This window comes from Sus scrofa, chromosome 4 (genome assembly GCF_054392235.1).
Source record: "Sus scrofa isolate SSC_HxYL_T2T_F1_AM1 chromosome 4, Sscrofa_HxYL_maternal_Yorkshire_Landrace_v2.0, whole genome shotgun sequence".
Classification (NCBI taxonomy): Eukaryota; Metazoa; Chordata; class Mammalia; order Artiodactyla; family Suidae; genus Sus; species Sus scrofa.
In genome coordinates, this window is record NC_139386.1 from 135,119,779 (window position 1) to 135,147,036 (window position 27,258).

Genomic DNA, 27,258 nt, shown 5'->3' on the forward strand with positions numbered 1-27,258 from the left:
CCTAAAGGTTTATTAAGCAAACCGCGTGATGGGACGTGAGCATCACGACTGTGCCAGCGGTGGTTGGGGGTGAGGTCAGGAAGCCTGGGCGGTGACTGGTAGAGAAGTGACTGGCTCTCGTGGAGGAGGGATGTAGTTGTAAGTGCAGAATAACTCCAACCTGAGAGTTCTCTGATTGATGCGCATGTGCAGGCAATTAGATTTCAGTTTGGGGGTTATACGAGAAAGATTTTTTCCTCTACACGTACTAGCCGCAGAAATGATACATTTAAAAATTATTTTTTACTGCTTTTGGTTACTGTTGTTATTGGTGCTTATTATTTCATTAACTTCTCTTATTATTAGTTATCGCTTTCCTTACTTTTAGATTTATAATACAGCTCTTTTTCTGGATTCTCAAGTTGATTCCTCGTTCATTTTGTCTTTTATTGTGTAGGAGTAGATGTGAAAGAAGTACATGGAATACTGTGTCGGCCACATCCACAAGTTTCAATATATCGAGCTCCAAATAGACAGTGCTTTGTTCCACTGGGATATGTGTCATTTATTGATACATAATTTTCATTTTAGTTTTGATTTCCTCTTTAATTTTACCCTGGATTGTGGAATTTTGAACATTTAATGCTGTGGTTATTTTCCTTAAATCCTCCCTGTGTCCTCAAATATCATACAGTAATTTCGGATTTGGTTGTGCTAATTTTTATTTCACTTTTGTATAAGAACTCTAGGTTGATATATGGAGTATTCAAAATTGTTTAAAATTTTTGCATATGTAATTACGACGAATTGTTTCTACCTAATACCTTTATTACATATAAAAATCTTTATTCAAAATACATATTTTTATTGCTTAGTTTTCAGATAATAACTTAGGAAAATGGTTGGTAAAGTTTGATTAATAATAGATTCCAGGAGTTCCTGTTGTGGCTCAGAGGAAACGAATCTGACTAAAATCCATGAGGACGCAGGTTCACTCCCTGGCCTTGCTCATTGGGTTAAGGATCCGGCGTTGCTGTGATCTGTGGTGTAGGTCACAGACGCAGCTCAGACCTGACGTTGCTGTGGCTGTGGCGTAGGCTGGCAGCTGCAGCTCAGATTTGACCCCTAGCCTGGGCATGTCCATATACCGTGGTGTGGCCCTAAAAAGACAAAAAAAAAAAAAAAAATAGATTCCTATGGGTAACCATTTCTATTCTATAGGTTTAACAGCATGGGTGAGCATTTAGAGGAGAACTTACCTTTACCATGTTAATAATTCCATCTTCTACTGTTTCTGTTTTATTTATAAGCCGTGGTGGGTGCACATTTGAATGGGTCACACTGTTTTCCCAGAGGCACAGAGGAAACGTTTTACATTTATCAGCGAGTGGGGAAATCTCATATTTCTCGAAGGGAGAAGCAATTCGCCAAGTAAAGACAGTGGGATGTTAATTTAAGGTTCTTTTTCCGTATTAACCTCCCGCCTCAGACGCTCCTCCTCTCTGGGAGCTTAGTAAACAGCAGGGACTTCTCTCCAGGGAGAGTCAGCCTTCCGGTTACCACGGTGACACAGAGGTCGCCTGTCACGGGACTTTTAGGTCATGAGTTGGTCACACGATAAGACAGTAACAGCCAGTTTCTTTCCTTGTGAAAAGAGGCAGGCATTCAACTGTGATTTGACTTTCGATTTCCTGGAAGGAACGATGTCTGTAATATCTTCATTTCACAAAAGGAAAAGAGCTTCATTCTGAATTGCAAAGCCGAGTTGCTTCTGTGATTTCCCGAAGGCAGCCCTGCATTCCTGTTACCTATGTGGTACTCACTAGCAACGCAGAACTGGGCGGGGGGTTGGAATTCACCCTGTGGCACTGCGCCTTCCTCCTTTTCTGGGCTTCCCTGTGCCCAGCGTGCCCAGTGTGTGCTGCTCTAGATCCTCGCGCCGAGCACACCGTGGTGGGACCACTTTCCTGGCCTCTAGGAGAAGGGCGGGTGTGGGAGCAGGCTCTCCCTGCCGCTGGTGTCCAGTTTGCGTGAGGCTGCGGTCAGTTCCCTGCCGACCTTGTCAGGTCTCAGGATCTGCCTTGAAGACTGTGCTTTGGGGAAAGTGGAGGCAGGGTCTTTCCAAGTTAGAAATCCCAACTGTGGCTTTCGGTCAAGTCATATTTCTTAGTTCACTTTCACCACTGATCGACTCAGTATTTTGTTGGTATGTATGACTCCTGTATCTATTTTCAAATTAGTTCCAGACTCTGGCAGGGAGGTCGCTGGGATTGTTTGTCATTTTAAAGCCCCATGCATTAATTAAATAGGGAACCTCATGAAATGACACATCCTTGTGTGATCGTGAAACATCCCAGCGTGAAGGGGTCCTTCGTGGCCGCTCTTACTGCTTAGTGACCGGCTTTCCTCCTTTCTCCTTCCCGCTCTGCTTCTCAGCCATTCTTTTCAGGATAGTTAAATCCCTGGGACTCCAAATGCTTTCTCTGTTCTACAGAGTAGTACTTTAGCTCTTTCCTGCTCCTGCCCCCAAACTGTCACATTCAGATCGGATCAGGAAAGGTATTTACGGCTGAAGAGTGCTACACAGTCTTAATATAAACACAAGGAAGTCTGCCTGCAGGTTCCCCATGTGGGATGAACAGTCAGAGATGACTCATTTTCTCTCATGATTAGAGGAACTATGCCCTGTTCAACTAATATCTTTACAGTGTTCACCAAATGGTAAAAAACCTCCAATATGCAAAGATTTTTCATCTCACAATCAGGCAATCTGGCAGCCTCCTTACAGAATTCTTGGTCACCCGGTTTTCCAGCTCCAACCCCTTTTGCACACCCCGAATTGTCTCGGTACGATGCCGTCTTTCCTTTCTCTAAGTCTTCAGGGGATTATCTTTTCGTTCAGAATACGGTACAGCCTTTACTTGCGCTTCGTAATACACCAAAATCTGGTCATTTTATAGTTTCCAGTTTGGGCTCCCAAACACTGCCTGTAGTAAGTCTTCCCTCTAATCAGTAGGTATACTCATATTTTGTGGAAAAAATTTACTTTCCACTATGAAACCCTTGACCACACTCACCTTTCTAGTTTCTGCTTATTCTTCAGTATTTAGCTTAAATTCTACTTCCCGTGAAGGTTTCTCTGACCAGTCCAGCCTATTTCCCTTTTCTGAACTTCCCTGTCCTTCGAAGAATAACAGGGTTTCAACGCAGGAAATCCTCCAAACTGCAGGAGTGAGGAGCTGAGCTTTGGGGTAGCTGCTGCTGGAATTCCGGAGCTAGGAGCTACCTGAGAGGCCGTCTGGTTGTGGATGGCAACACATGTCCCGGGAAGGGAAGTGACATCTGACTCGCCGCCCAGTGGGACTCTTCTCTCGCCCACAGCGAGCCAGTCCGTCTTGACTCCCTGGCTGCTGCTTCTGTTGCTGTTATACCATACCAGCTGTACCCTGGTCTCTGGGTACCCGGTGTTTTAGGAGTCGTAATGTTAGCAGATGCTACATAAATGTTGTGACATATGACTCCTAAATTAAAGAATTTTTCTTTGTGTAATCAGGAGAATTGGAAGAACAAAGGAGAAAAAAACCCTTTGAACAATATAGCTTTCAAGAGAAAGTCTGTCCAAAGAATTTTATGCCTGGAGCAAGTACTTACAGATTAATATAGTCATAGTGGTCTCTACAATCCATTTTATACACACATATAATTACATGAAATTATATGTATATATATAATTATATGGAATCCTATAAAGATTAGGGAGAACTAATATTTATCAAGCACCCACATCAGATACTCTTACTGTGACTTTGCATTAACTTATTTAGCCTTCATAATCACTCCTTGGTGTGGGCATTATCTTCCTCCATCTGCAAATGATGAGGCAGAGACCAGAGACGGTGAGTAGCTCACACTTGCCACTCTTCTCCGGAGGATGGCCCTGGGGCTCTGGAGCCGCTTTGTCCGTCTATGCAGAGAGAGCCAGAGGTAGCTTACGTCCTCCCAGATGAGTGCCCTTTGCTTCAGGCTGCGACAGGTCCCAAGGCGTAATTTACACGCTGGAGGGCCCCATGGGATGAGCCCGACGCCACCTCCGTGGGACAGAGTTTGTGGTCATCACCCCACTTTCCGCGCTCTCTCTCTCCTCCCTGGCCATTTCGGCTTTGAGAACGTCCTTAGTAAATTGCTTACACATGAATTCCTGTCTCAGGGCTTACTTCTGGTGAATCCATTCTAAGATAGAGGGTCATGCCCTCAGTTGTCAAATGCTAATATTAATTAAGCATTTGCTACATGCCAAGCACTATATGACATGCTTTAAATCTATTAACTTACTGAATCCTCTCAAGAATCCCATGAGTAGATCCCATTTCTCATTTTATGAATGAGAAAATTGGGCTTTAATAGCTTGTTCAAAGTTGCATCTGTAGAAGAATACAAAAAAAAAAAAAAGATAAAATTCCAGTGCAAAAACCAAATCATCACATATTTTGCAATTTTATTTCCTAACCCAGAAGACGTATATTTCTCTAATTGAGGAGAGTGAGGAATCTCGCCTGGGCAAAACATCTTATGTAACACATCGTATAGTCTTCAGACAACTCCCTTGAATATTTATGGAATATTTGCTTTGTGATAAGCTCAGAAGATAAAAAAGTGCTTGCGCTTAAGGAATCCACTATTTAGTGAAAGAGACTGACCTGTGAAGGCCCACAATACAGTCTGATAAATGCCGTAATAAAAGCATATGATAGCAGGGAGGAAGCAGCAAAGAATTCTGCGTCAGGGCTGGAGGTGGAGTCAGGGAATGGCTCATTTAAGATTAGACCTAAAGAATGCATAGAATTTTAATGTTTTATTTTATCTCATTTTAATTTAAATTTACTTTTTTCTTATTTTACGGTGGAAGAATAAGTACTAAGATTATGTTTGAAATAGAGGCCAAAACCACAGAGGTATAAAATGGCCTGTACCTGTACTTTAATTCTAATATAAAGACCTAAATCCCACGCACTTGCCCCAGTGAGAAGACGAAGAGGGCTTTTTCCTGGTCGATTAAGAAAGTGTCTTTAAAATGACCCAGGATTATTTTATAATTAGAATATTCACTTTCTAGCAGTGATTGCTTATAGTCATAGCCGTTCATAGCTCTATGGAACATGTGCCTAAAACCGAGGCTTCAGAACTCCACATGTTTATAACGTGGAGCTGCAAGCTTGGACACGCTGATGGCAGCCTTAAGGAGAGTGATTTCCAACCTTGGGGTTAAGACGCTCAGGAGACTCAGGTTTACTGAGATGGGTGTTCAAATCCGCATGCCCATATGCGCTCCTTTTCCAAGCTGCAGATACCAGGCTCTTATCTTGAGGGGCCGCGCTAAGACAAAGAGGTTAAGAATGCAGGGTTTGGAGTTGTGCTGCCTGAGTTCTGACCCCAGGTTTATCATCAGTCAGCGGATGAACCTATTAAACTACCTAACCTCTGTGCCTCAACTTCCTCATCAAGAGTGAGGATAATAATGACCTGTCTTGAAGAATAGTTATCAGACGTAAACGAATTAAGGGTGTGTCTCCCTGTGGGGCACCGAGGGTACCGTCTGCACGTTGCCCAAATGTCAGTGCGTCAGGAAAGCAGACCCCTGACCATCTTTCGACATGGAGAAGCCGGATCAGGCCTGAGACAGCGGGGAGTCACGGGTCTACAGTAGACGCCTACCTCTTCCAAGGAGCTTATCTCAGAGGATTACCCGGTGTCCTTACTGACCAGGGTTCCTGCCTCCTTCATTAATAGAAATGGATACAAGACCAGACAAGAAATTCAGTCAGGGCTTTGCTGGGGCTCCTGCTCCAGTACTAGGAAGAGAAAACAAGTAACAGGTGACCTCGCTCACTCCCTAAGGCAGGGGCTAGCTGGTTCCTCATTCGGGGCGAGGGCGGGGGTGGGTCTAGGGGTCTGGCCAGAGGGGGGGCCTAGGTCTGACCCTCCCCCCCCCATGGTGTGTGTGCAGGGTGCATGCACGGCACTCTGCTTCTGCCCCCAGCTCCTCAGAAGTGGCGTTAGTTTTTTTTTTTATCTTTTTGTATCTTGTTCCTCATTTGTTCCAACTGCGCATACCTGCGGTTATTTTTAGTCCCTTGTAGTCTTGGTACTTTGTTGCTGGAGGAGATGTTTGTGCAGGTGCCCTGCGAAGACCGCGTCCCAGCCCGGCTCAGCCCTTTGCTGCCCCTCCCACCCCCGTCCTGCTGGCTTTGCTGTCCATACTTCACGGTTAGCGCATATGTAGTCACCAGAAGTGTTCGCAGTTATACAGCTTAATTACTAGGCGCTTTGAGCAAAACAGGGATTTGTTTTCCCGCTGACCAGCAGTCCAGGGTTGGTGCGGTGGCTTCTCGGTGGCATCAAGGACACACGCTTTCCTCTCCACCAGCCTTGGATTTGTGAGTTATCTCTCAGGATCACGAATGGCCGCAGCAGCTGCAGGCCCCACATCCGTGCTGTAAGCAGAGGAATGTGGTGGCCTACAACGTCTGCTCTTTTATCAGAAAAGCACGACGTTTATAGAAAGTCCCAGAGTTTGCAATTTCCATCCAACTTGCCAGAACTTAAGAATGCGTGTACATCATGCTGTTTAAACGTGGACTATAGGCCACTTGTATTGACATCATCTGGGAGCTTGTTAGAAATTGCAGAATCTCGGAAGAAAATTCCAGACCTACTGAATCAGAATCTACTTTTACCAAGATTCCCAGGAGACACATATGCCCATGATATTGTGAGAAGCACCGGTTCTCATCCTATTAACCATAGTTAACATATTTTGAGTTTGTATGTTATTAATTAGCTCTCTGATTAAAGTAAGTTGAAGCTGTTGGCCTGGCGCTCAGGTAACCCTTCCTGCTTAACCTAGTTTCTTTGGTAGACATTCACATCTTTGCATTTCCTTGGGTAGCATGGCCTTGGTTCTTGGTACAGAGCCAGCTTTTCCATTAACGTCTTAGTAAACTTTCTAAATCTTCTAGTAGAACTTGCTCAGATGCTTCTCTTATTCCTGGATGATCCCCACCACCCTAGGTAGTGATGGTTTGGAGGGGAGCTTTCTCTTTCAATGAACTGCTTGCTCAACTAATTCTCAGTTGGGTTGCTTGTTTTTCTTCTTTTTATACACACGTGCTTCATGTAACCAACTTCAGAGTTATCATTGAGCTCCTTATTTGGTGAGATACATAGTTTTGTGCAATGCATTTTCCCCCTGGAGTGCAAACTTTTAACATGTTGGAAATACTTTGAAGTATTTTATTCAGAAAGTTGTTACAGAACAGATGAACTTTAATTTTCTTTTAGGAAAGTACCTTTTTCATACACAAGTCAATAAAATATCTATTACATTCCTTTTAAAAAGTAAATTTCCTTGAGATGATGATTAAAGGGAATATATCTGTAAGGGAGAAAACATCAAAAGCATAATGCAAAATGTTTTAAAATTTGCCCCTAGATTTTGGAAAACACATTTTGTAAGTAGCATGTTTCTTCATTAATGTACTGGTGATTCTTGGGCAGGGTTGTCTGAACAGCTGGATTAAAAGAGTGAAGACACAGAGTAGGTCAGAATGAACTCACGCCAAGAGGAGACAAAGACTAATTTAGGGTCAATATAGTAGGAAAAATGTGAATTTTGTGTATTAACCACAAGACACCAAATATTTCAGCCCTGCTATGTCATTATGCATAAATGAAGAGAAGGTTATCCTCTAGGAAGTGTCACTCTTCCATATGACTTCAAAGAAATTTTCCTTTAAGACTCAAGAAAAGCATGTGACATAGAGAGGACTTAGAGTGACCAGGAAGAGAAGTGCTGTCCAGAACGCGAGGGACCTCCCAATGAGACGTCACCTCACACCCCTGGGATAGCTATTCCCGAAAGGAAAGGAAGGAGGGAGGAAGGAGGGCAGGTAGGAGGTGGTTAGAGAAAACTTGAAGCAGAAGCAGTGCCCAAGCAGGACTTTGACAGATGACTGTGCTTTCCCAGTAACAAGGAAGGCGGCAGGCAGTCCTGCCAGAGAAAACAGGATTTTAGCCATGCCAGTGAAAGAGCATCGACTCTCCGGGGAACAGGGGTAAGTCTGGCGTGTCGCATTGTTACAGATAAGGCGAGGAGTGGCCCGAGAGGATGCTGGAAAAATAGAGAAGTTTATTTTAAAATTTTTTCAGTAATCACTCCATACCTAGCCCTGTGACAGGTGTCAGGATTGCGTAGCAACCAGGTCACAGTTCTAGTTCTCAGGAGTTTATGCGAAAGACCCGAAATGCCATATGCAACGAGAATAGACTTTATGGCGTCAACTGTGGAGTTGATGCAGAACCTTGGAAAGCTTTTAGGAAAGGACAAGACCCAGCTAGAGTGAACGGATGTGTAGAACTCCAGCAGCACGCGGAGGGTGGGCTCGTCAGGGGCTGGGGGCTCCTGCCGCTGTGTGGCTTGGAAGACAACTAGTCATGAAGTTCTGCTCCAGTCCAGACGAGAGGACAATGCCCAGTCTAAGGTGGCGCCGGCGGGACAGTCGGGTGGGGCGTCCACACAGGGTACATTCTCTAGCACTAGGCGACTGGGGGTGAGAAGAGAGAGAAGCAGATGACTCCCAGTTTTCTGCCTTGGCTCTCTTGGTGGAGAGTTGAGATACCCTATTCTCACTCACTCAGGGAAGAAAATAAGAAAAAGAAAACAGCAGGTTAGGGAATAGGAAGCAGAAACAAATTTATGAATTCAGCTTTGGACAGATCGTCTCGTTGGGTAAATCAGACTCCATACCCAAAGCTGGACAGGTGAAATCCTTGCCATTGGGTGAGTGTGGCCCATGGGCCCAGGTCTCAAAGTCTGAACACTCATAAATCAGGATTAATTATAATGAGGAGGAGACGTATCGTTTAAAATCAAGTCACTCTTGTCCTGCTGTGTTAGTTTCCTCTTTCTGTTGTGGCAAATTGCCCCTAAAGAGTTATCTAAAGCCACAAATTCATTACCTTGAGATTGGGGAGGTCAGAAGTCTGAGGAGGGCTTCCCTGGGCTGAGGTGTCGTGTTGACAGGTGGTTTCCTTTGGCGGCTCCAGGGGAGAAGCTGTTTCCTTGCCTTTTCCGGTCTCTGCAGGCCACGGCCTCCCCTGGCTCGCAGCCTCTTCCTCTATCCTCAAAGCCAGAAATGGAGCAGCTTCAAGTCTCCCTGTTTCCGACTTCTGTTTCCATCACCACGTCTTCTCTGACTCTCCCGCCTTCCTAGTTCCCCTACAAGGATGCTTTTTGTTACCTTGGGCACGCCTGAAAATCCAGGATAATCTCAAGGTCCTTAAGTTAATCACAACAGCCAAGTCCCTTTTGCTGTGAAGGTAACTCATTCACAGCTGTGAGCGCTGGGACTTGGACATGTCTGGGAAGCACTTTTTCTTTCTACCATAGTGATTTTTATGTGTAGACTTTAATTGCACCTTGAGTTTATTCACTTCGTATTCAGATGCCTCTCCAATTTGTCAAGATGGTTGCCTGCCTAGCTCTCCAAATCTGGTCTGACCTGCGTCTCACCTCAGGTAAGGCCAGAAACGTCCCTGGCCTTCTAGTCCAAGAACTCTCCCTCCCCTGAACTCCTGCAGGGCTTCATGTGTCCTGTGCACTTGTGTTACTCATTCGCTGGTGTGAACTCTCAGTGCCAATAAATAGAAATTTTCCCCATGTTAACTTCAGGAATGAAGTGGAATTTACTGACTCAGGATCCAAAACAGGACGGGACAAAAAGTTGTGGGAAGGCCAAGACGCAGCTAGTTCTCGGCAACGGCCCAAACCCAGGTCTTGAAGCTTCTGTGTCCTTGCTTGGTTTCTCTTCTCTCGGAGTCACTTCCATTCTTATGAAGGCTGACCTTGTCCATAGGCTAAAAAACAGGGCCAAGAAGAGAAGCCAAATTTTACACCTTAAGGCTTCTCTCACCAGGAACACAAACCTTCGCAGACTTAAGAAATGTTGCTGAAACTCCCTTCCTCCAAGAGTTGTGAAGAGAACATACATAGTGTTTCAACTGCATGTTTAGGAAGCTACTATTTGCACTGGGAAGATGTTTTTGTTCTTTGATCTGAAAGCATGTCTGATAGTCCTGGTCTTCTGTTAACTCCCCTAAGTCCTTAGCTATCAACAGACACCCTTGATTGCCGCTTCACAAAGGAAATGGAAGCTTCTAGACGTGAACGCCTCACTCCTCACATGTATAAAAATGTAGTTATCGGGACCGCTGCTTTCCTCCAGCCTCCGGGAAGAGAGAGGACCCATGACGACCTTCTGGAAGGCCGCTCTCCGGGCTTTGCGCTCCTCCTCCAGCCCCTCACGAGCTGCCCCCTCTTTCTGCACCCCTCCCCCACTCCCTCTCCTCAGCATTTGAAAGTGACCCAAACCCTTCTCCTTCTGAAAACGAGAATGCAGGAACTTGGATAACCTCTCCAGGCAGGGAGCAGCTTGGAGTCCTCCATCTTACCTGCCCTCTTGGATATTTGGTGATGCTCATCATTCTCTCTTTTTGGAAACGGCCTCCTTTCTTGGGTCGCATCACACACTCCTGGCTGTGTCTGCCCATCCGTGGCTGTTCCTTCTCAAGCCAGCGCCCCATGCCTCTTTTTCATCCCCCACTTACATGCTGGCTTTTCTCAAGGGTTCCTTCTTGGCTCCTTCTCTTCTCCCTCTTCACGTTCCAGCTGGTGATCTGCTCGCACGCGTGGCCTCAGTTACTCTCTGGACACTGTAGGTGGGGACCAACACACCTAGCCCAGGCTTTTCATCAGCAGCCCTGAGCGCAAGAGACGATGGACTACTATTTACGAAGCATTAAAAGAAAAAAGTTAAAGCTATATTTTAAACTATCTTTTAAACGTTAGAGTGAAAAAAATAATGTTGGGACTACTAGGCCTCAGATCATCTAATACACATTGTACAATACTCTTGAAGGAAAATCTTCTTGAAGCAAGAAGCAAAAGAAATAAAGCCAATAAGGCATGGGAATGAAATTTAGCAAATAATTTAGTAAAATTTCTTGTCTAGACAAACAATGAACAGCAACAACAACAATCTGTCAGTTCACGGAGATCCTGTCTTGGCTCAGTGGAAACGAATCTGACTAGCATCCATGAGGCTGCAGGTTCGATCCCTGGTCTCGTTCGGGATCTAGCACGGCCATGAGCTGTGGTGTAGGTCGCAGATGATGCGACTCAGATCTGGCCTTGCTGTGGCTGTGGCTGTGGCTGTGGCCGGCAGCTGTAGCTCCCATCTGACCCCTCGCCTGGGAACCTCCATATAACACAGCTTCGGCCCTAAAAAGCAAAAACAAAACCAAAAACCTATCAGTTCATAGTTTAAACTCTAGTAAATATCAGCATGAGAGAGGTTGGGGTCGGAGTGCAGAGCTAAGAGCCTGCGGAGGCGTTTCTGTTGGAGGCACGGGGAGAAGAGGACTCTGAGTGTTGCTTTACAGTTTGTCGCATGGTACAAACTGTGCTCGATGAGTAAGCGAACGTGAGTCAACAACTGTTATGTTCCAGGTGCCAAACAGTGCTGGACTCAGACCAACAGGTAAGAAACAAAAGTCTAGGAAGCAGGTTCTTGTGTAGTCACCGCAAATGGTTTATTCAGCTCACAAAAGATATTTTCTGAAATATTAATTATATGAGTATTTTAGATAGCACTCTTTCATTGCACATGACAGGAAACCAACTCCCATACATTAGTCAAATATTTATGTACTTGTTTGTGTGAAGGATATTGGGCATATCTCGTACAGTGCTGCAAAGGTGAGGTAGCCCTTTGAACGCCGCTTCCGAGGGAACTTCGAAGCTCAGGAAGGGGATGCAGCCAGGCCTTTGCCCATCTCTTGGCCTGAGGGGCTCATCATCTCCTACCAGTTCCTCCCTTTCAGCAGGAAGTTGGACAGATACCACTCCTAAGCCTCACAAAACATTGTTTTACCAGAGAGACACTGATCATTTTTCCTGGTTCTGGTGTAAGCGCCCTGGCGAAGAGCTCTGCTGAGTTTGTTCTGAATCAGGTGCTCACCCTGAGCCAGTTACGCCCAGCTGGGGGAAGACTGATCTGCTGGGACTGGCGCTCCCCCGGTGGGTGAGTCGGCGCTGGCCAGGCCCAGACAGCAAAGCTGTGAGGCGTGGGCAGGTCCAGTCCTTGCCACTCGCGGAAGCTTCTCCGGCATCATCTGCGGTTTGTTGGAAGTGAAGACTCTTCGGCCCCTGAGCCTAATGAACCAGAACCTGCGTTTTAACTAGCTCCTCAAGAGGAGACACTCAACTTTCAGAAGCACAGAAAGCATTAACTAGGGATGACTGTTGTTTATTTCCTCTGAGGCTGGGAAATTACCACTGGTTTTAAGTTGTAGCAGAAGGTGTTTCAAGGAAATGTTTAAATTTTAAATCATCCTGTCTAAAACATAAAATGCAATGTTTTTAAAAGTCTTGGAATTTTCTTTTGGAGGAAGTTTTTTTTTTTTTTTGGAGGCCTGTCTTTCTTTTTTTTTAATATATATGACGATTTTTATTTTTTTCCATTACAGCTGGTTTACAGTGTTCTGTCAATTTTCCCCTGTACAGCAAGGTGACCCAGTCACACATACATGTACACATTCTTTTTTCTCACATTTCATGCTCCGTCATAGTTCCCAGTGCTACACAGCAAGATCCCATTGTTAATCCATTTCTTTTAGAGGAAATTTTACCAAGAATTATTTACTATTTTTCTCTGGGATAGTGAAAAGACGTAGACATTTCATCTTTCTGACTGTCCCATCATTTTTGTAACAAATTCACCCACTCTTTTCTCACAAGCTGAAGACTCAACTGGGGGCTCTACCAGTGACCTGTTTCCTCGGATTGTTTTCCTCAGTTGATTGTGGTTAAACAATTGGATATTGACCAACTTCTCGAGCGGTCCTGTGGTGGAATCAATACACTTTCCAAGCTTTATTATTATCACACGATCTGCCGTCTCATTGACCCAAATTATCCTTGTGGTACAGTAGTTTTAAGAAATACGGCGTTGGGTTTACGTCAAAGTAGTTCTCCCTCATTTTCTGAGCATGTGATTGTATTATTTTCGCAGTAGCGCCATCCATTTGAAGTGTAAGAAAACTGGAGTAGCAAAAGGACCTCTCCATCCGGTCCAGAGATTTACTGGAGCCGCTGAATTGTTGTTCCTGCAGAAAGTGAGTCTCTGGGAGAACCCGGAATCAGCCTTACTGCGAATTATCCAAGAACCTATACAGAATCAGTCTTGCTGGCAACTTTGTCTACCTGGATCAGATTCTGAAACTCTCTGGAGGATTTCCTAAAGTCTGAGATGGTCCCAAGGTGAGAGAGCCCTGGATGGCAGATGCATTAAGCTGCTATACAGGCAGCTCCGGGAGAACCAGTCTCAGCCAATCTGAAATCCCTTGGTATTATCTGTATGGGTGTATGACATGCTTGATTGTCCAGCCTCAATCAGGAATAAATAATGCCACGGAACTTTCCAGGTGACTGAAGCCTAATTCATTTAGTTGGAAAATGAATTTAACTCTTTGCATGCTTGTCTTTCTAAAAGAGAGTATGTTGACTAGAATGCCGAGAAGATGGGTGATGTTCTGGGGAATGAGTGAGGGCGGGTGGCAACCGTATTTACCAGTGCCCCCCAGTGGCTCCAGGATCCAAGACCCCAAATCTTTATCCAATGGGGCAAATTTTTATTGAGGCACACGAATATTTTCACGGAAGAGAAGTGTCCGATTTAGGCTAAATTAGAATTATTTTGGTAATCCATCCCAAATAAATTAACATGGTGATCAGTATTGGAAGGGGGCGAAGAATCTCATTCACTGTCCTTGCTGAGGGCCTCCCGGGCTTGCGTCTCTGCGGCATCTTCTCCTTAAGGCGACAACGTGATGTGTGCAGCTGCAAACTCGGGACCATCATTCTGTAAATCAATTTTGGGATCTTCTCTGGAGACCAATGCAGCTGTTTTTTGTTTTTTGTTTTTTTTTTGAAATTTGCTGATCTCTGTCAAGTGTGTGGTGTCTGACATGCCTGCAGCCGAAATTTGCTGATCTCTGTCAAGTGTGTGGTGTCTGACATGCCTGCAGCCTGAGGCTGTGCCGAGGTGCTGTCCTTATGCTGCAGAACCGTGTAGACTCATACCCTCATTTCTGGCTGCTTTTCTGCCTTCTCTGGGCCCACTCTTTGATGCCATTTTGTGTTTCTCGCATCATCCTTCTTTTTTTTGTTTTTCAATATGTTCTGGCATTTGCATTATGTGGATTTGTTTCCAATATGTAAAAATCTGTGTTCTGATGATACATATTTATTGTTAAAAAACTGGAAAACATTAAAGGGTTAAAGAAAGAAACTTTAATTTCCTATTACTGTGTGTAATGTAAATCCACATGCATATACACACTGTATATGCAATCTGTCCACTTTGTCAACATTTGAAAACTGGACGCCGTATAAACATTCTACCAAGAGACCAGGTTGGAAGGAGAATGCAGACGATGAAGGAGGCGATGAGATAACCGATGCTGACGCAGCGGCCCCGCTGTGCCAGCCCGGTTCTGACGCCTCTTCGTTCAGTTCATCTTCACTCTGTTCCTACGATGCCTTCATCCTGCGCCACAGAGAAGCTGTAGCACAGAGAGATAAGGGACCGGCCCAATGTTCTTAAAGCCTTTTCTTCCATCAGTAAATACTTCATAAGCCAGAAGGATGGAGCAGAATTTCATCACATGAATACAATGTAACTTACGGTCATTGTTCAACGTTTAGATTGTTTCCAACTGGAGTACCTTTCAGATGCTGCTGCGACTTGACTTCTTTCCTTATGATGGATTTCGGGACATACACTGATGTGTCAAAGGGTGAAGATTTTTATGGCCCTTGACATTGCCCCTTGCTTTCTAGAAACTCAGCGCCCGCAGTCCATAGATGGAATGTGAGAGTCTACGCCTCATTACAAATATCGACGTTTAAATATATCGTTGTTAGTTTCAAAAGTAAAAAAAAAAAAAATTCTTTTGAGGGCCACACCTGTGGCATATAGAAGTTTCCAGGCTAGAGGCTGAACTGGAGCTGCAGCTGCCAGCCTACACCAGGGCCACAGCAGCGCGGGACCCGAGCGGCGTCTGCGACCTGCGCCACAGCCACAGGATCCTTAACTCACTGAACGGGGTCAGGGATTGAACCCGCATCCTCATGGATACTAGTCAGGTTCATAACCCACTGAGCCACAATGGGAACTCCAAAATAGCATTATTTTAGTTATTTTCATTTAGTAAAAAAGACTTTGTTGTTGTCGTTGCCCCTCAGCGGGTCGCTCACAGCAGTTCTCTGCTCATCTCCGATGAGGAAACAGAGCGAGCGACTCAATCGACCGTGGTGCCTGGGACCTTCCCACTGTTACTCTTGGTGAACTTTGTCCTTGTTTACGCTTCGGGACCACTGATTCACTGCCAGGATGCATATTTGACGCATGTGTGCACAGAGTACCCAGTAGTAAAACCCAATGACAGAACTCCCTAGGCAGCTGGGTCACGCTATATTAGCAAATTTGATCTGCATTCTAGTCGGCGTTAGAACAGGAAGACAAAACAAGCAAGCAAGCTAGGCAATAAACACTGTACTCTGAGGGCAAATTTGGTTGACACTCCATTCCAAAGTTAATAGCTGTGCTGAGAACAGTTCCTGCACCAGTTCTGTGAGTCAGCCGCGTTTTTTTCCTTATCTCCTGGTTCCTGGCCTTTTACTGAAAGTGCAGGTGAGGGAGGCGCGTAGGACAGTGAATGAAACAAAATGTTTCCTGCATGTGGAACCTTGACTACACGGTAAACAATGAGGTTAAAGAGGGAGCTTTTTCATAGAAGCACTGTTGCCAAGAGCCAAGACATGGAGACAACCTGAATGTGCATCGACAGATGAACAGAAAAAGAAGATGTGTGTGTGTATACATGAAGTAATGCCATTTGCAGCAACGTGGGTGGACCTAGAGAGTGTCATATTAAGTGAAGTAAGTCAAACAGAGACAAATATTATATGATACCACTTGTATGTGGAATCTAAGAAATGATATAAATGAACTTATCTATAAAACATAAGCAGACTCACAGACATAGGAAACAAACTTACGATTGCCAAAGTGGGTAGTAGGGGAAGGAAGGAAGAATAAATTAGGAGTATGAGATTAACAGATACACCCTGCTATATAAAAAATAGATAAAAAAGGGTCTGTTGTATAGCAATCAAACTATTCAATATCTTGCAATATCCTATAATGGCAAATAACCTGAAAAAGACACACATACACTGAAACCAAATCACTTTGGGGTACACCTGAAACTAACATAAGATTTTAAAATTAACTATATTTCAATTTTAAAAAAGATACAGTATTGGAGTTCCCTTGTGGTACAGTGGGTTAAGGGCCTAGCATTATCATTGCAGCAGCTCAGGTCGTTGCTGTGTTGCAGGTTCATTCCCTGGCCTAGAAATTTCCATATGCCATGGGTGTGGCCAAAAAGAAAAAGAAAAAAAAGATACAGTATTAATTTAGCAAATTTGAATATGAATAAACTTTAGATTTTCCCTATTTTGTGGACAAAACAAAACACAAACCAACCAAAAAAACTTCCTGGGTTCAGCATGCTGACGTTGTAGCCAACCAGCTGTGCGACCTCACTCACTCGGTTTGTTGGACCCTCTGCTTCATCTGTAAAATGTGAATAATGGTAATACTAATACTAACACCGTTTCTGTGAAATAAAATGAGATAATACAGCAGAGGCTCTCAGAGTTGTATCTGACACTTAGTAAGTGCTAAGTAAATGTTAGCTGTTATCATTACTATAAATAATAATAAATACTCTTATTATTCTTATGCCGTGCAGTCTGATATCACTGCTAAGAAAAGTTGCTTGCATCTTCTCTCCATCAGGCTAATAATTATGAATAGCTTTAGTATAATTGCAGCCATGTTTTGGAGCTAGCTAGCCAAAGAATCAACCTAGACACGCTTATTGGCGGCAGAAAAAAGAAGGCCTGAAAATCCGAGGCATGCAGCTGAGCCTCTGTTTCAGAGGAGGTGTAGTAAACTGATTAAAGAGATTGGTCTCCAGATTTTGACTAACTCTGGTTTAAACACGACTTAAGTCACTTACCAACTGAGATTGCAGGCAGATGACTTAACTGCGAGTCTTAGCTGCCCGTCTAACCACCTTTGGATGCGAGAGCCTATGGCTTCGGAGGGCCCCGCCCTTGCCCCGTGCTGGCCTGTGAGAGGCCTGTGCGGTCACATAGGCCTGCACTTGGAAAGGTGCTATGCTTTGTCTAATGCTCTGCTCTCGTTGTCTTGAAATTCTTAGGAACCTTGTCTTTGAACTTAGGTTTTGTAAGTGGAGTGTGATGGGACAATGGCTCATGCACGTAAGCGGAGCAGACACGTGCAATGCATGTGTCCAGCGCTCCTGCCGCTCTGCCTGCCTCTAGCGGTCGTGGTGTCCAGTGCGCTCCCGCGGTGTTGGATGTCAGCGAGGCGCAAGGGAGTGGGTCTGAGTAGACGGCGCCCGACAGCCTGGAGAGGATGTGCTTTCAGTCTAGCCCAGAACCTTGAGGCAGGAAGAAGGCAGTAACACGCTAAGACACACGAACAACCGAGACATGGTGCCACATCTGTTCTTACTCATGTTTTTCCCTTCCTTAGCCAACTGCTTATGTTGGCAATTCTGATACAGAAGGAAGGGGAAGAAAGAGTAACCCATGGTTCGCTTTCCTTTCTGCCTTTCCTTATTCACCAGTGAGCCAGAGGTAGCGCGCGTAGGGCCAGATGTGAAATAAAAACACTTGGCATTCGTTTTTTGTGCAGGGTTTTCACTGTTGTCGCAAGAATGAAATATATATGTGTAGGAGCTATAAATTACAAAGTGTGTATTCCACATGCAATTTAAATGCTCTTATATGTGCCTTTAGAACTAGCATTGCCCCATCTAAAGATGAAGGGTAAAAGTCATAAGAATACTTTAAAATTGTGGCTTTTTAAAATTTAGAATAACTTTAAATAGCAAATAAAAAGCACAATGACAAACCAATGAACACTGTGAAAGACAGGAAAAAGCTTTGTATTTTAGTAGCTTTGATGACATTATTTGTTTACTGCTGCTTAAACAAGGGATCTCACGTTATCGTTTTGCCCTGGGTCCTCAGCTGGTGTCACTGATCCTTTCCTCTTTCTATGGGATAAGAAGTCCCAGGGCCGAGAGGCTGGGCACACCAGAGCTGGGCCCCTTCTCCTCCTGATCACACCACACATGCCTGAAACCTGAAGTTCCCTGCTAGGTGGCTGAGCCTCCTTCCATGGCCTGCCTGGGCCACAGCTGGCGTGGGTGCCAGGATCCGCTCTCCCCAGGGCAGGTCGCCTCAGAGGTGTGTTCACTCTGGACTGGAGAGCTGGGCAAAGGGCAGTGGCTGATGAGCTGTGCGGGCTGCAGGGCCACACCCAGATGGGTGGTTCCTCGAGGTGAGCGCGGGACTTGGTGGGGGAGGAAGAACCGAGGGTGCCCTGTGGTCCGTCTGTCCCGGAGCCGCCATGTCCAGCATGACACTGGAAGGGGTCAGAGAATTTTAAGTTTGAATCTGGCCTTTCACGTCATTAGGAAAGTACTTTTGCCAAGCCTGACGGTGTCACAGCTTGTGAGCCTGACTTATAGTGTTTGCATATTTGGAGACGTGGCCTGTGGTCTCCATTTACACTTTTGCCTCAGGCCCCTCAGATGTTGGGGAGGGACACGACGTGAGTACGAAAAGCACCCGGTAGATGGGGGCCGCCCTCGAGAGGAGATGGTGGAGCAAATAGTGACGGAAATGATGCGCCCCCATTGGCTTCTCGGACGAGGCTCCGAGGCCCCGCTCGCCTCTCCCTGCTCCCACGCCCCCTCCGCCCCGGGTAGGTGGTGGTCGTGGCCCTGGCAGCCTTCTGCTCTCCCGTCCCAGAGACGGAGGCCGTGCTCTCCCCAGCCTGGCCGCCTGGAGAGCTGGTCCCTTCTCCTCCTGATCACACCACACATGCCTGAAACCTGAAGTTCCCTGCTAGGCGGCTGAGCCTCCTTCCATGGCCTGGCTGCTTGAGGCGCTTGGGTAACACAGCCGCGCCCCGTGGGGAGGATGGGCGGCCTGAGCCACGCGCCAGCTGGGTTTGCCCTCTGCGGCCGGGGCTGTGCTGTCCAGTCTGCTGCTCATCATGCCTGCTTTGGTTCGGGGTTTGTTTCTAAGGGAGCTGGGATTACTTTGACGTTGAGGAAAATATTTCTCTCTCTAATAGCTAAAGTAGGTTAAGAAGAACCATTTAATGTCCCCCTTTTCTCCTGAGGTGCTAGGGACGAGGTAACACAGACTTTTCTCAGCTATGCTAACTGTGCATAGCTGAGGTTTTCTCATTCAGTGAATATCCTGTCCTATTTAAATCCTACTGGATTGTCAGCTTCATTTCTGTGAAATTTTACTCTAAGCCTCCTTGAACACTGTTTTATTATTTTTATTTTTTGTCTTTTTAGGGCGGTATCTGCAGCATATGGAAGTTCCCAGGCCAGGGGTTGAATTGGAGCTGAAGCAGCTGGCTTATACCATGGCCACAGCCAGTGCAGGATCTGAGCTGCATCTGCAACCACCACAGCTCACAGCAACGCCAGATCCTTAACCTACTGAGCAAGGTCAGGGATTGAACCTGTGTCTTCATGGATGCTAGTCAGATTCGTTTCCACTGAGCCACGACAGGAACTCCAAACACTGTTTTATTGATTTGTCTGCTCTTTGTTTTAATGAATCACTTTAACAGATATGCTTGCAAAACATGGTTTTTGGAAATATTTTGGTGTTTCTTCAAATGTCTAAAATGTAGAATTATTTGGGGGTCCATTAAGGCCACATGTGGAGTGGTTTGTTTTTTAAGTATAATTTTTTTTTTTGTCTATTTGTTATTTATTGGGCCGCTTCTGCGGCATATGGAGGTACCCAGCCTAGGGGTCTAATCGGAGCTGTAGCCACCAGCCTACGCCAGAGCCACAGCAACGCGGGATCCGAGCCGCATCTGCAACCTACACCACAGCTCACGGCAACGCCAGATCGTTAACCCACTGAGCAAGGGCAGGGACCGAACCCGCAACCTCATGGTTCCTAGTCGGATTCGTTAACCACTGCGCCACGACGGGAACTCCATAAGTATAATTTTTAAAAAATAGTGCTGTGGAGTTCCTGTCATGGCTCAGTGGTTGACAAATCCGACTAGGAACCATGAGGTTGAGGGTTCGATCCTTGGCCTTGCTCAGCGGGTTAAGGACCCGGTGTTGCCATGAGCTGTGGTGTAGGTCATAGACGAGACTCGGTTCCCGCGTTGCTGTGGCTGTAGTGTGGGCCGGTGGCTACAGCTCTGATTGGACCCCTAGCCAGGGAACCTCCATATGCTGCGGGAGAGGCCCAGAAAAGACAAAAAAAAAAAAAAAAAAAAAAAAAAAGGCACTGAAATTTCTTTTCTGTCTCTCATTCTTTAGCTTGTATCGATATCGCTAGTCTATCAATGAGCAAAGGAAGAGACTTAGATCCCTAGAATCACCCCAGAGTGTATCTGGCAGTAGATTTCACCCAACTTGGAATATGTAGTTGTATTTGGGAAAATGGAGGTTTGATTTGGGTTATGTTGTTTCTTTTCTCTTGCTTGGTTTTCCCTCCTTGTTTTGTGCTTATTGCCAGACATCATGAAAGTGGAAGCATCACATTCTCTGGCGGACACCACGTGTGGATTAGCTACCAAACCACAGGTTCTTAAAATAGATGCTTCCCCTAAAATAGTGCCCACATACTGTGCATCACTAAGTGCCTGCCTGCTGACTGGCTGCAGAATTCTTGATCACAAAAACCGTGCCTGACCTGTTTACCCATTTTATCCTCCTCCCGTCTAATGGAGCACTTAGGATACAATGCGGGTCCTTTAAAATATACGCCGAATGGATAAACGGGTGCCTCAAGCACACAGACAGTGTGCTTAATGCAAAGCTAGGGGTTTTCAGAACAAGTGTGACGAGAAGGTACGTCAGCGGTGGAGCCAAAGGTGTTGTCCAGGGAGACTCAAAGTGACACACGGGTCTCGCAGGCCCATTCGGGGAAAGAGCCGATGCGCTAGGAGGCAGTCAGCTGATGAGAGGGCGTCACGAAATTACAAAGCCACTTCCCTGGGGCAGTAAGCAACAACTCGGAGCCGGTGTGACTAGAGTAAGATGCTGGACTTCAAGAGTTCATAAGCAGACGAGTTCGAGGGCATTCCCACGTCTAGATGATGGCCTTGGAAGTACTGGGTAAAACCCTACAGAATCGCCAGTATTCTCCCACTTTTCACTGATGGTTCAGTCCAGTAGTTTGCTAACCTTTAGAGGAGACTGGTTGAAGAGCAGGGAATTTGCGGCTAAGAGGTTGGCTCACCCATGAAGATTCTGACACCAGGCAGGGTGATTCCGGAGGGAAGGGAAGAAGCGGGTTGTAACTCCAGGTGGGTGAGGGTGGTAGATGACAGGAAGGCAGGGGAGGAGGAGGCGTAGATCAGCGGCAGCGGGTGGTCATCTAGGACGAGCGGCCTCGTTGGGACGTCGCCGCGGGGAGCCTGGGGAATACTTCTCTCAACCAGCTCCTGGTACTCGGGTGTTGGAGAAGGAGCAGCCTGTTCTAGGGAAAAGGGACTCTTCCAACAAGGCTTCAGGCTCAGCTAGGTAAAGGAGGCAGAGGCATTCAGGGAAGACACAGGATAAAGCTGTGGTTCCTGATGAGACGGTCTAGGTGAGAACCAGCCCTTTATTTGAAAATCCTGAATTACCAATACCCAGGACAGATTCGTAAGATTTACCCACCTATGTAATCATCCCAAACTGACTTAGGTCATTCTTGGGTCACGACGGCATAGAGTGAAATTTTGGCTTATTTTTATCACATCACAACCCCGATGCATGTTGCTCCAAGCTGCCTTGTAGCCCAGACTGCAGAGGGTGTCTCCTCTGCTCTTCTACTTGGTCTTATCTACCTGCTGACATGCACCTCTGCTCCCTAGGGGAGCTCATCCCCATGGCCTTCCCCACCGAGTCCCGAGGGGCCTTCCGTTAAATCGCCCACGTGGGGGATTGCGGTCTCCGAGAGTGACCTCTTAGAGAATTTCGGGACGAAATCCATGGCAGTCGTATATAGAATATAGAGTCTGAGTTGGGGGCCTCAGACTCATTTGTCCACATGGGCCAAGGAAGCAGCCACTAGTCAAGCATGTGTCCACGCTTGATTTTGTAACTTCCAGAAAAAGATCAGTCTGCCACTCTGTGCAGCTGGTTGGCAAAGTCCCCGGATGTGCCCTCAATAAAGCAGTACTGAATTTTAGGACATCCGTGCCTGCCTAGCCTCAGAACTCTCTGCTGTTCTATTATTTAGGAAAAACTTGTATATAAGAAAAAAAACTAGTCTTTCTTAGACTAAAAGACATGTAATCCATTTATTTCAGCTTTTATCTCTGGAGCAAACCCAAGAGCTGCTTCTAGTTTGCACTGCTTGGGCCCCTGTATAATGGTCTTTCCTGAGCAATGCTAGGGTGTCACTGTGTTGTCACACCACGGTGACGTGTGGTTACGGTGAAGGATGCTGCCATCAGCGCTCCGCTGCACGTGTGCTTGTGATGATTATACTGATGTTACTGAAGCCGCTGCCCTTAGGTCCCCTGCCCTAATTTACTGAGGCTCTATTGATGAAACCTCACCTGCGCCTCAACTAGAAAGAGCTTTGCTCCTCCTGAACCTCTGGTCTGTTTCACTTGTTAACCGTGGCTCTGCCCGCCCGGGAGCACAAAATAAGCACGTGGCCTGGCTTTAGCCATTGAACAGAAGATATGTTAGGCCTTGGATGTGCTGAACCTTCCTCTAGTTTTTCTTATGTAGTCACTCTATCTCTTTATTTTCTAAATTTTAAAAATATGTTTATTGTGTGTATCTCTAAGGTGCCTCAAATCCTACTTTTAAATCTTCAAATCTTCATTTAAGGAATATGTATAAATAAAGAAATAAATTTGGGGTCTATGTAGAAACAAGTTCTAGATACTTTGTTTTTAATCAGAGAGGCACCCACATCTTGAGTTCATTGTGCCATTGAATTGAAATGGAAACGCCTTTCCTGAGAATTCTTTCCCTAGAGGCGCGAGAATGCGTGATCAGTTCTTGATGGGAACTGCCAGAGGGCTCAGGCTACTGGTCCCTTTCCCTTTTCTTCCCCTCCCCATCACAAGTCCCGCCTCTGCCTGCTCCCACCTTCAGTCGGTCCTTCGTGTGGCCCTCAGACCACACCCCCAGTTCTCCTCGGGCAGAACTCTGGCCATATCTGCCTCCTGATTCACCCTCGGGTCTTTACTGCATACAAGAAAAAAGGCCAACTTTACTCATCTTCTTTTAGTCAAGACCTAGCAGGAACCAGGACTGTGGTGGGCAGCTGATGGACATTTGTTGAGTGAACGTAGTCGCATTACGTAAGATGGGGCTCATAAGGCCTTTGTAGAGCACTTGGCACAAAGCTCACAATATACGTTTATTTCTCCATCATTTTCCTTCACACCTGCCCTGAGCCTACCTTTCCTACTTCATGTCCTATTGGTGTGGCTTTAAGCATGAACTCTTGGAACTGCACGCACACAACAAACATTCCTCTGCCTGTGGAGCCTCTACCATGCTGTTACTTCTTCCTCCAATGCAATCTCTTTCTTAAATGCATTATCCTGTCCCAGTCTAAAGAAAAGAACACATAGTCCTGGTGATGCTGGTGTGAATCTCCTCTATAACAAGCCATGCCTTTTATATTTAAATAGTGCGATCTGGCTGGGCATTTCTGGCATCTTTCACATGCAATTATATGTTCTTTTATAAATGACAAAGCTCCTTAAAATGAATTAAAACATACTTCTATTTATTGACATGAATAGCTTTTATACGTACATATCTAGTTGTTTAGCATTGTATTTCATTAAATTGCCTCGTGCAGAAAGTCTAAAATGCATTTTATAAATTTTCATAATCAAAAGCAGGATGGATGATTTGTTTATCTCAGGAAAACTCAGCCCTAGGCTATCGATAGCTGTAATTCTCCCAGCCACTTCCACATAATTTTTAAAATGTGAATGCCAGGAATGGTGCTGTTGACCTGAATTTCAGGACAAGGCAGAGAAGGAGCAGGTGTCTCCGGAGGAGTCTCCGGAGGAGCCTCCGGGGGAAGGAACAAAGATACTTGTGCAATGTTGGAGATTTCTGACTTCAGGTTGGTCTTATCGACAGCCTGTACAGCAATGAAGAGATCCGTGCCATTTGTAAAAGGGATGCCTTCTGGTTTAAACACAAAGACCTCCTCTGAGTTGGCCTCCTTTGGGATGAGATCCGTGGTGTTCACTTGAACAGAATCATTGAACTTGTCTCTGAGATCAAGAATATTTGTGCTTATTCTGATGATGTACCTGTCAGCTAAAAAAGAGGGGGGGGGGTTGTCATCTGTAATGCTCGAGTCTTAAAGAAGTTTTACAAAACCCATGAGAGATATCACCACCCCATAACATTCCCGAGAATAAGTGTAATTGACAGTCCATGTTTATAAGCATTAGTATCTTTTTACATTCTATTTATTTATTTATTGCTTTTTAGGGCCGCACCTGCAGCATATGGCAGTTCCCAGGCTAGGAGCCTAATTGGAGCCGTAGCTGCCGGCCCACACCACAGCCACAGCAACACCAGACCAGAGCCGCATCAGCAACCTACATCACAGCTCGTGACAACACCGCATCCTTAACCCCCTGAGCGAAGGCCAGGGATCCAACCCAAATCTTCCTGGATACCACTGCACCACAACGGGAAATCCTCTTTTTAAAGTATTATTTTGTATCCTGACAGAGTGATAAATGTAAAACTGGACCCATGCGATGTGAGGAAAGCGAAGGTCAGTGTTTGGCCATAGCACCTGTCAGAGAGGAGGCTGTGTCAGTACTACCTAGAATTTTACTGCTTGTAGACGAAGTCTTCTTTCTTTGTCTTTTTGCCTTTTTAGGGCCGCACCCGCGGCATATGGAGGTTCCCAGGCTAGGGGTCGAATCGGAGCTGTAGCCACTGGCCTACGTCAGAGCCACAGCAACTTGGGATCCAAGCCGCATCTGCGACCTACACCACAGCTCACGGCAACACCGGATCATTAACCCCCTGAGCAAGGCCAGGGACTGAACCCGCAACCTCGTGGTTCCTAGTCGGATTCGTTAACCACTGCGCCACGATGGGAACTCCATGTAGAGGAATTTTTGATGCTTCTCAAACGTGAACGTATGTACACCTCATCCAGGAATCTTAAAATGCAGATTCTGGTTCAGCAGGTCTGAGGTGGAGCCTAAGTGTCCACATTTCTAAGAAGCATTTGTGTGATGCCCATACTGCTGTCTACAGACCGGACTGTGAGAGGAACAAGCGAGAGACAGAACCTGACATTTCTTCCAGAGGACAGCTCTGCTCCATAGGTATCTCTGCTCTAGTCCCAATTTTCTCCAGGAGTCATTATTAAAAATGGGGCTTAGGAAAGCACAATTTGGCCAAATTTCAGAAAAAAAACCTGAGGATTTCCTGTTCCTGGTCGAAACCCCTTACACCCAGGCCAGCTTTTCCAGTTCTAAACTCCTCGTGTTTAAAAATCTTAAGCTTCCCTTTCAGGGGACGTCTAAGAACGCCGCTGCCTTCGGCCCCACGGGCATCGCCACAGGCCTGTCCCCACCTGCGTCACGGCACGGCCCCGCCTCCCATCCCTGCCCTCGGCTCGGCTGCTGACTCCACAGGGCCCCACCGGTTGAGCTCACCTCTTCCGTGGTCGTAATCATCCCCAGGAGCCGTCCACGTCAGGTTGATGAGGTTGTCCCCTTGGATCCCGGCCTTCAGGTCGGTGATCTTACAGGGTGGAAAGAGATCGGGTATGGGAGACTTCGGAACGTCGGAGGCCACGAATGAACCCCCCGAGGCTGTTCGGCTGAAACACACTTGCTTGCCCTGAAGGTCGTCCTTGTTAATGTCGGGTCTCGGCGGGTTCCATTTGATCTCCCCTGCATCAGAAAATTCAGTGTATGCTTATGTATGACCGGTGACTTTGCTGTACAGCGGACATGGGCACAACACTGTAAATCAACCGCACTTTCATCAGAAAAATGCGGGAGAGGCGCGGAGAAAAGGGGCCTCCTACACTGCCGGTGGGGACGTAGGTTGGTGCGGCCACTTTGGAGAACACTATGGACGTTCCTTCAAAACTAAGTATAGAACCACCATACGACCCAGGAGCCCCACTCCTGGGCACATGCCCGGAGAACACCGCACGCTAAAGGGCACGGGCACGCCGGTGTTCACTGCAGCACCGCTCGTCACAGCCACGACGTGGAAGCAACGCAGATGTCCCTCATTAGAGGAGCGGATGAAGAAGATGTGGTGCGTACAGACAGACAAGGGAATGTTACTTGGCCATGGAAGAAAGAAAGAATGGCATTTGCGGCAACGTGGACGGACCTAGAGATGATCATACTCGGTGAAGTCAGACAGACAGAGGAAGACAAATACGCTGCGAGATCACTAATGTGTGAAACCTAGTGAAACGATACAGAAGAACATATTCACGGAACAGAAACAGACTCAAAGACTTTGAAACCAAACGTACGGTTACAAAGTGGAAAGGCTGGGGGGAGGGAGGGACTGGGGGGTTGGGACTGGCACAGACACACCACTATGTACAGAATCGACGGGTTACAAGAGCATGCTCTACCGCTCGGGGAAGTCTCTTCAGCACTCTCTGATGGGCCACATGGAGACAGAATCTGAAAAAGAACGGCTATCTATGCACATGTGGCCGATTCACTTTGCTGCGCACCTGACGCTCACACACCATTGTAAGTCACTGCTCTCCAATAAACCTTATAATAAAAATAAAAATACGAGAAAATTGGGGGTTCCCATCGTGGCGCAGTAGGAACGAATCTGACTAGGAACCATGAGGTTGCGGGTTCGATCCCTGGCCTTGCTCAGTGGGTTAAGGATATGGTGTTGCCGTGAGCTGTGGTGTCGGTCGCAGATGTGGCTCAGATCTGGCATTGCTGTGGCTGTGATGTAGGCTGGCAGCTGTAGCTCCGATTCGACCGACCCATAGCCTGGGAACCTACATATGCGGCG

General features: G+C 46.2%; 3 protein-coding genes across 9 annotated transcripts in view; 1 reads left to right on the forward strand and 2 right to left on the reverse strand.

Moving 5' to 3' along the window:
• CLCA4 (calcium-activated chloride channel regulator 4) overlaps nucleotides 1-3,256 on the reverse strand; it is a 38,637-nt gene extending 35,381 nt beyond the window's left edge. Inside the window, exon 1 of one of the 2 annotated variants that reach the window (XM_085024207.1) lies at nucleotides 1,239-3,256. In XM_085024207.1, coding sequence (XP_084880333.1) covers nucleotides 1,239-1,247 — 9 coding nt within the window. In that variant the 5' untranslated portion in view covers nucleotides 1,248-3,256. The remainder of the gene's footprint in view (nucleotides 1-1,238) is intronic. The other variant, XM_085024206.1, reaches the window with a different exon arrangement.
• ODF2L (outer dense fiber of sperm tails 2 like) overlaps nucleotides 1-27,258 on the forward strand; it is a 604,788-nt gene that overhangs the window by 395,418 nt on the left and 182,112 nt on the right. The window contains exon 3 of one of the 5 annotated variants that reach the window (XM_085024212.1): nucleotides 13,107-13,354. The exons of the other annotated variants lie outside the window; for them this stretch is intronic. The gene's annotated coding sequence lies outside the window, so the exon portion shown is untranslated. The remainder of the gene's footprint in view (nucleotides 1-13,106; nucleotides 13,355-27,258) is intronic. 5 annotated transcript variants of the gene reach the window in all.
• CLCA1 (chloride channel accessory 1) overlaps nucleotides 23,972-27,258 on the reverse strand; it is a 34,473-nt gene continuing 31,186 nt past the window's right edge. For both annotated transcript variants that reach the window (NM_214148.3, XM_085020900.1), the window contains 2 exon segments: nucleotides 23,972-24,540; nucleotides 25,908-26,147. In NM_214148.3, coding sequence (NP_999313.2) covers nucleotides 24,146-24,540; nucleotides 25,908-26,147 — 635 coding nt within the window. In that variant the 3' untranslated portion in view covers nucleotides 23,972-24,145.